This window comes from Mytilus trossulus, chromosome 7, assembly GCF_036588685.1.
Source record: "Mytilus trossulus isolate FHL-02 chromosome 7, PNRI_Mtr1.1.1.hap1, whole genome shotgun sequence".
Classification (NCBI taxonomy): Eukaryota; Metazoa; Mollusca; class Bivalvia; order Mytilida; family Mytilidae; genus Mytilus; species Mytilus trossulus.
Window position 1 is genome coordinate 23,825,381 of NC_086379.1, and position 13,046 is coordinate 23,838,426.

The following is a 13,046-nucleotide window of genomic DNA, read 5'->3' on the forward strand; positions in this document are numbered from 1 at the left end:
TTCAAACAAAAATCCCAACGACCTAATTTATAACAAAACATAAAGAAAAAAAAAGACAGATACAAGACCATTATTTTTGTTGTCAACATTAATTCGAAAATATTTTTTGGATACACCAGTTAAACACCTGCAATATAAATGTTTGTACAAAGGAATTGTCCAGACTTCCATATGAAGACAGCACCATCGGAAAAGAGTTTCAAAACACTTACGATTCGGAAAAAGGTTGAAATATAATAACGACAATTGATAAACTAGATAAAGTGGACTTGAATGTTGCTGCTCAAGAACACATGAACATGATCAGAAATATCACTCCTCAAACCGGTTACATGAAGTTTCTTCAAAGACGGGAATAAGAAAAACATTGCCTGTTATACAACGTGCAAATGACGAATTCAAATAGTAATAGTAAACAGGTTGAAAATAGTAGCAGGTGCATTTGTCTATCTGATCTTAAAGTCGTGTTTTCAATGCGCAACTGAACAAGAGAACAGTATTTGTTGCGTATTTTTGTTATACATGTTATACAACGGAATGATAATTTGATATTGGGATGGGGTGGGTTTTTTTTTTGGAAATGAAAAATCTGGCTCTGTATGTATTGTCACAAATAATCTTCCTGAAAACAGAATTATAGACGAAATGCTGCCTGACAAGATGCAAGTAATAAGTGTGAAAACAAAGTACTATTACTTCCTGTATGTATGACAAGCAACAGCTGAAAATTAAAAAAAAAGTGAATTTTCTTCCAAAAATAAATACGGGTCAGACCGTGCACCTAATTAAATTGGCAGTTCGTGTGTCTCTCCGCATAGTACGCTATAAAGTAATAGCAGACACTGCATTGTAGGTATAGATAACATTCGTCATGGTAGGACTTTAAAATATCATCCCGTGTGCTGTTGCTTTGTAGTAAACTACACATTTAAGTTTCGGCACATTATGGTTGATTAGAGGGCATAATGCTGGAAATTCTTTTAATGTATTCCTGTCCTGAATATACTAACAGAATTCGCCACTGGACGTAAAACAGCTATCATAAAATTGAGAATGGAATAGGGAATGTGTCAAAGAGACAACAATCCGACCATATAAAAAAACGACAACAGAAGGTCACCAACAGGTCTTCAATGAAGCGAGAAATTCACGCATCCGGAGGCGTCCTTCAGCTGGCCCCTAAACAAATATATACTAGTTCAGTGATAATGAACGCCATACTAATTTCCAAATTGTACACAAGATGCATTTCATCAATGGTTACTTATCTACATGCCAATCATATAGACTGTTCAATGGTCAAGTTCTTAATGCACATACAATGTTATATGTTTGCCAAGGATAGGCCTAACATACAAAGCCTTAGTATGTCAAAAATTCAAATTGCATAAAGCAATATCAACTCTACAACTAACAGGGCTTATCCGTGTATGATCAGGAAGCAGACGCATTTACTTTTGTCCTACGTCGTGACAGTATTATATTAAGCCAACGTTATTGTGTATTCCAAAATTGTTGTAAAATAGCAGCTCACAATTTGCTAGTTCTTTGCTTATTATGCAATTTCGTATTATGATTTACCGGTTTAGAAATAAAGAAATTTAACATGTGTAAATGATTTGTTGTATAAAATAACAAAAAAACTTTTTTTTTTATTTGATTGTTCTACTATGTCATCCTTTAGGCGATATACATAAAACTCTCAAAGTAAAAAATGTATAAAAGAGAGTAGTAGCAAGTCCACACGTTACACGTTTTTTTTTTTATTTTCATGCTCTAAAAAAGCAAGTGGTATAACCTATATTCTCATATGTAACTCAAAATTTTATCGGATAAATTTGTTAAACAAGATCCAATTCATTCGGTAATGTTTCATACCAAATATAACTATAACCACCGTTTTTACCTTCTAACCGATCAACGATTTCTTCTTAAATAAATTTACCATTATTGAGCCCAGATTAAAGCTTATTCTGGAAATATGTTTCGTTCGCAGATACATAGGTGTCAACTGTTTGTTTCTTTCTACTTGTACTACAGTATATCAAATATATCAGGCTTAAATATGTGTACGGAAGATGTGCGTTCCGTCTTCATTTTAGTCAACAAAGCCTTGTATGGACTGATTAATATTCTTATTCAAATTTCAACAATAGGACATCTCGAACTTTGGCTTTTATCCTTATCCTGATAAATGTTCCAAATTATATTCCAAATAATCTTGTTCTAAAATTTGAACTTTTTATCAAAATGGTCTGTATGAATACCAGTCTCATAAAATTTCATCATTTATCATTAATGATTTTGGATATCATGACATTGTTTCTTGTCCGAATTTTGCACACACATTTTAGCTTGACTGCAATTTTTTGATATCACGAACTAAAGATAATTAACGACTATAAATATCGACTAGAAATGCAACATTCAATATTCAATAACAAACTGCTGCCTAACATATCAATTGCAAACTGCTGCCTAATATATCAAAATGTCTTTTGTTTGGATGAAACTTTGTGTTCTTGCATTTGTTGCCACAGTTGGTAAGTCACTTATTTAGAGATTTGAATACTGTGGATTCATTATTATTCGTTGGATACCAATTTTCGTGGATTTCATGGGCACAGTCAAACCACGAAATCAAATTTTCAACGAATGATAATTTTTCTATAGGTTTGTATGCAGACTTCAGCAAAACCACGAAATTAAATATCCACGAATATGCAAGTCTTTCTTAATCCACGAAAATTGATACCTACGAAAATAAATGAATCCACAGTACTTCTTCTTGTAATTATTGTTGGTTGTTAATGTTTTAACGAAGTACTTTTAACATTTAAGCGCATCATTCTAAAAATGTGCACGGTTAACGCTTTTACAACCCTATATAATTACTAAAAGAAGAATTCAATACTTGTAATGAATTATTTTTGGTAGAATCATGAAAACCAGATGTCTATCAAGTTTTTATTTGTATTTACCTGTGCACTTTACTGTGTAGCTCGTGTTATGATGAGTGTTACATTTCATTTTGAAATAAATGTTGATTTCAAAATCACGCGAGATTGCTGTTAGCCAATCAAAATAAAGTATTGTTATAATGAAACATATAATGTAAACATTGATTATCGAACTAACTCTTCAATATTCAATTTGTAGTTCATAATTAAATGATTCTTTGTGTAGTTTTCATTTTTAGATTCAGGCTCAATAATTTGATCCAGTTGAAAATTAACATATTTAATTCATATCATGGTTTACACATATCCAAATTACAAAAACTCTATAGAGAGCCATTCAATAATGAATAGGAATGTAAAAATGTAGCAATAGTTCGTGGGTACAGAACTAATGTTATAAAATTATCCCTTGCGATAAATTATTCAAAGTCTTCTGATAGTCAATTTACCCGATACATACATTAGTTTAACTCGTGAACTAGAATTTCTGAGGTCTGTTCGATTTAATGTTAAACCTGTATATGAATGTATTTCTGTGTACCGGATCAGTGAACGGTTTTTCCTGATTTTTACCTTGTTAAACTTATCAATCAATGATAAACACATGCATACCCCTTTTAAACACAAACTATAATTAAATGTTGCATGAATATGGACTAAAAGGATATTGTTGCCTAGCAACCCAATTATAAATCAGCGATACTTTTTAGCATTTTTTTTATAAATTGAAAAAAAATGAATACGAATAGCGATAAATTTTGGGATTATTTTCATAATGTACGCGCATTTGGCGTCCATAGTTAATCGCCTACTACTGTGATGAGTTTATCTTTTTATCAATGTTTGAAGCAAATTAAATCATATATTTAGTGTAAGTTTACTGTGTTAAAGCATTGGCCGAAACAGATGTATATAAAGGGTTGCATATGTACGTACAAACGTTTTACACCCTACACAATTACCAAAATGTAAACAGCAAATTTTATGACAATAATTACCAAGAAAAAGTACGAACGTTAGATTACGAGTGAAATCAAGCTTTCCCTCACTTTGTTTTTGAATATTCATATTGTCGTAATTTAGTTATTTTTTTCATAGATAGCACGATAAAATATGATGCGACTAGATTTTTTTTTATTAAAACCACGCGCACGATGTGCTGTTAGTCCAATTATCAAAAAGTGGAATCCCTTTGAAACAGGTTTTCGTCGTAATGCAAATAAACTACTTGTCGAATAAATCTCTTTTTATCATTTGCTTGTAATAATTATACAGTTTTGAACATTCTTATTTCTGTAAGGATACATGCATAACAATTTTTATTTCAGTATGGTCTTCATGTCCTACTAGTTGGAGTCATTATGAAGACAAGTGTTTCTTTCTAAGCCGTGACAACGAGACATTTGCCGATTCACTGGTGAGTATAATCTAAAAGAGCAAAGGCAGAGTTTCGAAAGTAAGGAGTCGTAAACTCTCATTCTGATTTCGATTGTTTTACTTTGCTATATAATATGTATTTTTGTTTTGAACGATGTATGACGTTTAACTTGTTTCCGATTTTGAATGAGTGAGCATACCAATATCTGATAATGTCTGCATAGTAGAAGTCGATAACAATTTTTAAACATATCCAATACCGCATTTTTTAAAGTTATGTGAATTCCTCAAGTGTTTATGTTCATCATTTATTTCTTATTTGGATACATCAGTTTTGAACACCGGTAAACTACGATTGCATCTCATTTCACATCACGTGATCTTGTATATGATATAAAACAAAAATAGAAAGCTTAAGTAACTAAAGTTTTAGAATAAGATATATTTCAATATTATGAATGAACACGAATGCGGCCACATTCATTTTAGACGGAAACCGCTAAAGTTTTGGAAGATTTTAGTAATTGAGCATGCCTTAATGATGCTAGGACGTGACATTTGTACATTGTATTGTCAAAACAGCTCATATTTATGTAGCAGAAGCCTTTACTTTCCAAAATATAGCTTAAAGAGTACATTTTCACAATTTTCTAGAACTGCTATATTTTCGGGCACAAAAGAGGTCTTACTGAACCTACTCCTTTTTATCAAAGCCGTTGGTAATGGCCGTTTGTTTTACCCGTTTAAGAATGTTGGAATTATGCTGTTTTTCAAGGGAGAGAAATAACTGAAATATGTTAAAAGTCTCATTTGATATGATGGTATAATATCATCTCCACAATATTAATAAATGTTTGTATTTAAATTTGAAAGTAATGCTTTTCTATCTGTTTCCAGAGTCTATGTGAAGTGATTGGGCGCCAGTATGGTAGATCGGCATCATTAGCTACCGTTGATGATGCAAAAACACAACAGTTTCTAACAGATTTAATGATCAAAATAAGTAAGAATGTGTAGCTATATGGATATTAGGTTTTTTATAAAAAATGAAGCACAACTTTTGTTCTCTATCTAGCTTAACCTGAACATATATATATATAGCCACTTTTTTAAAGTCAAACTTGGTTGTTTTAATTACATGCAACTTACATGCAAAATAAAAAATAAAATTCACATCGTAACTTTCAAAATGTATATTCAATTGAATGAATTAAGCATGTTTTGTTTTAAAGCATCAACCTGTGTTTGATTGGTGTCCAAAACTGGTTTGTTTGTTTTCACAGATTCCATTGGAATGTACATAGGATTAAATGACCTTGTAACTGAAGGGGAATTTCACTGGATAGCAAACGGCAAGCAGGCAACATACTTTAACTGGGGACCTACCCAGCCAAACAACAGAGGAGGGAACGAGAACTGTGTAGCTATGAGAGTTGATCCAGTTATAGGCTTCAATTATTCTTGGACAGATGGTCCTTGTACAGTACCAACTACCTACATTTGTGAAATGGTGTAAGTAATATGGCACACAAGTTTATTTAAATGCAATACGTTTAACAATGTGTTTTTAGTTACTGCAAAAACATGTTGTCTTTTTCATCTGTTTTTTAGATTTTAATTCAACTATCGAGTTATCAGCACATACTTAATGTTTTCAAAATTTCAAAAAGTTCTCTCCGTCTTTAAGGAAAGTTCTTTTTTAATCTCTCGAAACGGTTTGTTTCTTATACATTTGTGTGTACACAATGCTTTACTTGATCCATCGGTTGATATTTTGAGAAGACACTTGCACATATCAACGCAATCCGTAATATGATATATAAAGATTATTATTCATACAAATCAGTAGCATTTGTAAAATTGCCATTGAGACAAAGTTTCACAAGAAACGCTAAAAATTAGCATCTATTTAAATTTAAAAAACGGCCTGATAACGATAATAAACAACAACAGGCAACTAATGTATTACTTCCTTCAAACGTCCATTGGTAATTTGTCAAAAGTTTCTTCTTTTGCGAAAAATCCAACACATTTGAAATAAACATTATTTGATAAATACAACTGATTATTATCTCAAATATTTCTTTATGTTTTTTAGGGCAGCAGATATTGGAAATCTTCTTGGATAGCCGTTATCACCAGGAATTCGTCGTACATTTTACATGTCAGTTTATTTATTGCATACATTCACACCAACTCTGTTGTTGTTTGTTTTTATATTTATTTTTTATGTTAATTGCTGGATATTGAGAGAGCCCTCAGTGTAACATGTATTGTCGTAAAAAGAAAAATATTCTTTATTTAAATTGGATATACAAATGCAAACTTGAAGCAAACAGATAGTTTACAGTTAATATTATGGGCTATTCAGTGGTTGTCGTTTGATTATGTGTTACATATTTGTTTTTCGTTCATTTAATTATTAATATAAATAATTGCTCATTGTTGAAGGCCGTCCGGTGACCTATAGTTGTTAATGTCTGTGTCATTTTGGTCTCTTGTGGACAGTTGTCCCATGGCAATCATCCCACATCTCTTTTTTATGATCTTTTATCTTTTTACTTAGCAGTCCAAAATGTTTAAGCTGTAGCTGACTATCGTGTATTTTAAAGATCCTGAAATTACTGTAAAGTTTGTGTACGTTTTTATTTACAATAAAAAAAAAATGAATATAATTTAATAGACCATGCAACCTAAACAGCATAAAAACACAAAATATGTAAATGGTCCTTCAATAAACATTACAATCAAGGACCTAAATAAAAAGGAACGGTAAGTACATGTATACGCCAATGAGAAGCACCCAACGATCGAAAGGGGGCAACATGCATGCAGGCTTCATTGATAGACAAGCAAATAGTATGCAATACTACGCCATATCTTTTAAAGTGCAGATATATCATTTGTACTTTCTACCGTCGCAGCATTCAATTTCCTTTTATCATCTGACATTGAAATGAGATAAAAGTTGAAATGAAAAGAGACTTATTCCTTTGATATTTGAAATTGATTAATAATCATCGGCACAACTCTTGCTTTAATGATATTCTTACTAGAGTTTCCGACCTTTCGACAAGCTTAAAACGAGTTTTTCTGATTTAAGCGATGACTGCTGAAATGTCTCTAAGGAAAGTTTTCGAAACAGAAAGAATATATAAAATTATAAAATTAAGTAAATGAATACAGATATGAATCTTCCCTAGTCAGCATTCAAGGGACCATATCAAAAAATCAATGAAGGATACAAAACACGTAAGTCAAATAGTTTGGGGGTTGGGGTCAAATTTAAAGTTTAATTGACATAGATTTAATATATATCCTTATTGATCAATCAATTTTTCAAAAATTAAGTTCAAAAATGGGGGGTAGAGGGGCCAGGGACAAAACTATATGAATTATTTTTTTTTTATCCTGCATCGAATTTTTGATGTCGTCCCCAACAAACACTTAGACAAAAATATTGCATCATCCTATTTTTTTCTGACAAACCAAAATATATTGCATATGATATTAGTTATGTGGAACGCATCTATCCCATCGAATTGGAAATAAAGGATACTACAGATACAGTTAAGTCGGCTTCATATCTTGACTTACATCTAGAAATTGACAATGAGGGTCGATTGAAGACAAAACTTTACGGCAAAAGAGATGATTTCAGCTTTCCAATTGTGAACTTTCCATTTCTAAGTAGCAACATTCCAGCAGAACCTGCATACGGGTATGGATCATCCCTTCGTAAATTTTACGGACGCCATCACGAGTTGGTTGACCGTTATGGAATAACCGTTTCACAAATGATATCGGATATGTTCCTTACGTCGTAACTACAATCTCCTTCCCTTTCATGAATTTGACCTACCGAATTAGACTATTTACCGGATTTGTAATCACATAAGCAACACGACGGGTGTACCATGTGGAGCAGGATCTGCTTACCCTTTCGGAGCACCTGAGATCACCCCTAGATTTTGGTGGGGTTCGTGTTGTTTATTCTTTAGTTTTCTATGTTGTGTCATGTGTACTATTGTTTTTCTGTTTGTCTTTTTCATTTTTAGCCATGGCGTTGTCAGTTTGTTTTAGATTTATGAGTTTGACTGTCTCTTTGGTATCTTTCGTCTCTCTTTTATGGACGTAAATATTTTTTATTTGGCATTATAGTTACCCCTCTAAGGACATCCAATGTTGTCCAATCAGCATTTGACATAATTTGTGTACAACAATCATATTGAGGAAACTCTCTATACCTGTACAAGTTTCAGTCGTTCTTCTTAGATTTTTTTCTTTGCCATCAATTAAAAAAAAAGTACATGAAATATGTACATCTCGTCCCTATACCGTTCAATTTTATTTGAATCCTGAGTATGCCTTATATGCAAAAATAATGAAGCCGACCCTTGAGAAAAGATTTTTCTACCTGCATTCCTGGCCACATGAACAATCAGGATAGCATGTTTCTGTTCTGAAAAACAATGAACACTTACCATTGGATGCCAAGAAAAGAAGACTTAACGGCAGATAAACCAAAAACCTGTTAATCTGTATGTAATTTTTATGAAATGTCTTATGGTCTTTTGTTAGTCTTGTGTTTTTTATGTGCGTGGTTAGTTTTTTTTTTTTACATTAGTTGGTGGAGGTGGATTTCTCTTCAACAAATGAGTGTTTGGTTTTCCCTTTCATATATTTCATCTCCTGTTTATCCCTGACCCTGTCGACTCATTTACATCTAGCAGCTCCTACCTCTCGATTGTTCATATTTTTCATCTGCATTATTATAATTTAAATAGATATAGGAAGATGTGGTGTGAGTGCCAATGAGACAACTCTCCATCCAAATAACAATTTAAAAATTAAACCATTATAGGTTAAAGTACGGCCTTCAACACGGAGCCTTGGCTCACACCGAACAACAAGCTATAAAGGGCCCCAAAATTACTAGTGTAAAACCATTCAAACGGGAAAACCAACGGTCTAATCTATATAAATGCATGAACTACAACGTTTTACTGTTACACATTGAAACTAATACCACATTTTCTTATAGTGATGAACTAAAAAATCAATACAGTCAACATTTAACTTCAAACGATGGAAATTGTTCGAGCGTTTGCCTGTTAGCTGTAACAAAATATTTAATAGATACTATATCTTCTGTATAATCTCCCTGGTAAAACAGTAACTAATTTACAGGGATACCCGACTGAATGCTGTGAATCGAGTAAGTTGTAAACAGCAGAGAAATGTGCAATAAAAGGTTTATTTTATTTAAGAAAAAGAAGGAAAAAAAGCTGTAACAACTATCCACTGAGGGTGGTAACTTGAACGCATTTACCTGCCACGTGATGACATGAACTCACAAACTCAGTGACGACAGACTTGTGATACATTAGATGATGCATTTGGAATCTTTCAACGGCCGAGGCCCCTCAACACTAAGAAAAAAATTGTTATATATCCTTTGACATTCTTTTAGGTTTCACAAGTTTAAAGTAAAGCATGTTTAGGCTTGTTATGGTTTACTTAATGGATTTTTGTATTATCCATTTGTAAAGGCCGTACAGTTTTATATTAAGATCTATGTTAACGACCACACCATTAGGACTCTGTATGATAGTTGTATAATTTGCTTTCATTCCAGATTTTTTTCATTTTCATAAACACTTGATTGTGTAAAAGAAATGATTAAATCATCAGTAATTAGTACTTTTAATATAACGATACTAGTTTTCATTCAAGTATGTGTACTTTTAGGAAATTGTTTGGCATACGTTTTGATAAATAAACCATGATCATTTTTAGGTAACTGATTCTTTGAGGGCTATGCTGTAAAGATTCTTCCTATCCTTAAAGCTATCTCTTCACGAATCTTTATTTAAAATCAATAAGATAAATACTTATTAATTATACCTGAAACTTAGTTTTAATTGATTCAATGTCGTATGTCTAGGCTTTATAGTGCTACTAAAAATGCATCGCATTTCATCATTTCAAGATAAAGAATCCCTTTCATGTTTTTAGAATTTCAGGATCCGATACCAATTGGGTTCGATATCTGACTGGTATTGATTTTTCAGGAAGAAATCTGTGGAGAACATGTAAGTTTTTGTACAGCAATGCATATGAATAATATGAGATTGCACTAAACGCAAACAACGCTTATAACCAAACATAAAAGACACAGGCAGGTACAACCAATAGTCTTTAACAACAGATTGATTGATTGATTGATTGATTGATTGTTAGTGTTTTCGCGACACTTATCAACGCCATTTTTGGTATTTCGTGAGGGTCATTTTTTAGTCGATAGGAAAACTGACCATCCTAATCAATTAAGATTGGAGTCAAGTGCACCTGCACGAGCGGGCTTCGAACTCACAATCTCAGTGTTTACTGGCTAGTGATTACAATAGTAGAACTACTTAGACCACCTTGAGACCGAGGCCCCTCTTTTACAACAGAAAGATTTTAATGTGTCCTGCCAAATCGGCTCTTGACCGTCTTTAGTCCTTAAAGCGTGTACAACTACTACATGTACTATACATGAATAAACAGACAACAACGAAACTAAAAAATTACAAAATACAGATAGATATTACATAAGACAAAGGGTTACAGGAATATATAATTTACAGAGAGAGAGAGACGGATTTATATTAGTGTTTCTTGTTTCCGAATCCTTTTTTTTCTATTGTATAATTGAATTATGTGAACGTTTGAGATTAAAATATTATTTAACTTAATATCATTTAAAGAAAAGGCGCATCTTTACGGTAGTAAGATTGCAATCAGAGAACATGCTAAATCAACCAAAACTAGAAATAAGTTGTCAGATTACTGTTTTGACACATTTACAAACTAAAAGATAATATGACACATGTACTGGTATCTTGCATTGGTGGATAAATGGAATTAACACCTTGGTGTGTTGGTATCAAAGTTGAAAGATCTGATAAGGAAAAGTCTTCATTTATGTATTTCGCGTCATTTTTCTCAGTCGTTTTTAGGTTACCCAGTTTTATTTAATATTGTTATTAATTTGTTTAATTTGTTTTCACATTGTTCTCCTTAATTTTGTTTTTCATTATTAGCTTCTCTGTAAACACAATTGAAACCCTCATTTAAGACTCTTCGGTTAAAAAAGAAGGCGAGAGAAATGTATATATGTATGTGGTCATAACGAAATCATATATAGACAGGTGGAAATTAAGAAATAGCAGTTGTATTTGTCTAACTTTTTTGAAGGCGCGTTTTGCATATGGATTTTTATTTTCTGTTATACAACGGGCCCGGGGTGATAATTGAAAACTTGGATGTGGTGCTTTTTGGAAATAAAAAATCTTGTTCTGTAAGTGTTGACACAAATAACTTTTCTCAAAACAGTATTAAAACTGAAAATTCTGTAGAACAAGTTGCAAGCAATAATTTCGACTATAACTACATGTAAGTATGATAATTGTTGAAAATTAATATTTCGTAATACGCGTGAGGTCCTTATGTATATCATTCTAAATAATGGCAGACACTGAGTATTCGGTATAGAGAACATTCGTTATGGTGGGGCCGTGAAATATCTGTATTTGCACCGTTGTCTTGTCACCTACACGTTATAGATCCATCTCAATGTGTTGGTCTAGAAGTCAGCATGTTTAATATGTGTTAAACGTGTTTCTATCCTGAATATACCTATAAAATTTCCAACTGCACGTACAACAGTCATCATGCATTTCATTGACGGTTAATTGTCTTCATGCCAATTATCTAGACTTTTCAATGGTAAATTTCCAATGGACTTCAAACAATGTCAAATTTTAAATGCAAATACAATGTTATATGTTTGCTAAGGAGAGGTCTAAAATACCGCAAGGCTTATAAAACTCAAATGGCAAAATAAACGACCAAAAGACAAACAACAGTATAATAAACACAACATAAGAAGCTTAAGACTGAGTAACATCATCCCAATCAAAACCCTGGGTTGATGTCAGGTGTTCCTGCTCCACTTCTGACATCCGTTGGCTAATTATACACCAGATAATGTGAATTAAACAATAAAATGTCACCGTACGACCTTTTAAAATGAGTATTCATTTATTAGTACCGTTAAATCAACCATAAAACACTCCCGCTTGAAACATTCTGAAACAGTTCAAACGAAAATCCCGACAACTTAATTTATAACAAAACAAAAAAGAAGAAAAGAAAGAAAAAGACCGATAGAAGACCATTATTTTTGTTGTCAACATTAATTCGAAAATATGTTTTGGATAAACCAGTTAAACACCTGCAATATAAATGTTTGTACAAAGGAACTGTCCAGACTTCCATTTAAAGACAGCACCACCGGAAAAGAGTTTCAATACACTTACGATTTGGAAATAGGTTGATATGTACTAACGACTAGTAATAAACTAGCTAAAGTGACTTGAATGTTGCTGCTCAAGAACACATGTACATGATCAGAAATAGCACTCCTCAAACCGGTTTCATGAAGTTTCTTCAAAGACGGGAATAAGAAAAAAATTGCCTGTTATACAACGTGCAAATGACGAATTCAAATAGTAATAGTAGACAGGTGGAAAACAGTAGCAGTTGTATTTGTCTATCTGATCTTAAAGTTGTGTTTTCAATGCGCAACTCAACAATAGAACAGTATTTGTATCGTATTTTTGTTATACATGTTATACAACGGAATGATAATTTGATACTGGG

General features: G+C 32.5%; 1 protein-coding gene across 1 annotated transcript in view; it reads left to right on the forward strand.

Moving 5' to 3' along the window:
* Nucleotides 1–6,466, forward strand: part of LOC134726279 (macrophage mannose receptor 1-like) — a 33,065-nt gene extending 26,599 nt beyond the window's left edge. The window contains exons 8-11 of the mRNA XM_063590680.1: nucleotides 4,236–4,377; nucleotides 5,235–5,340; nucleotides 5,621–5,849; nucleotides 6,436–6,466. Of these exons, the coding sequence (XP_063446750.1) occupies nucleotides 4,236–4,377; nucleotides 5,235–5,340; nucleotides 5,621–5,849; nucleotides 6,436–6,466 (508 nt within the window). The remainder of the gene's footprint in view (nucleotides 1–4,235; nucleotides 4,378–5,234; nucleotides 5,341–5,620; nucleotides 5,850–6,435) is intronic.
* Nucleotides 6,467–13,046: the final 6,580 nt, after the last annotated feature.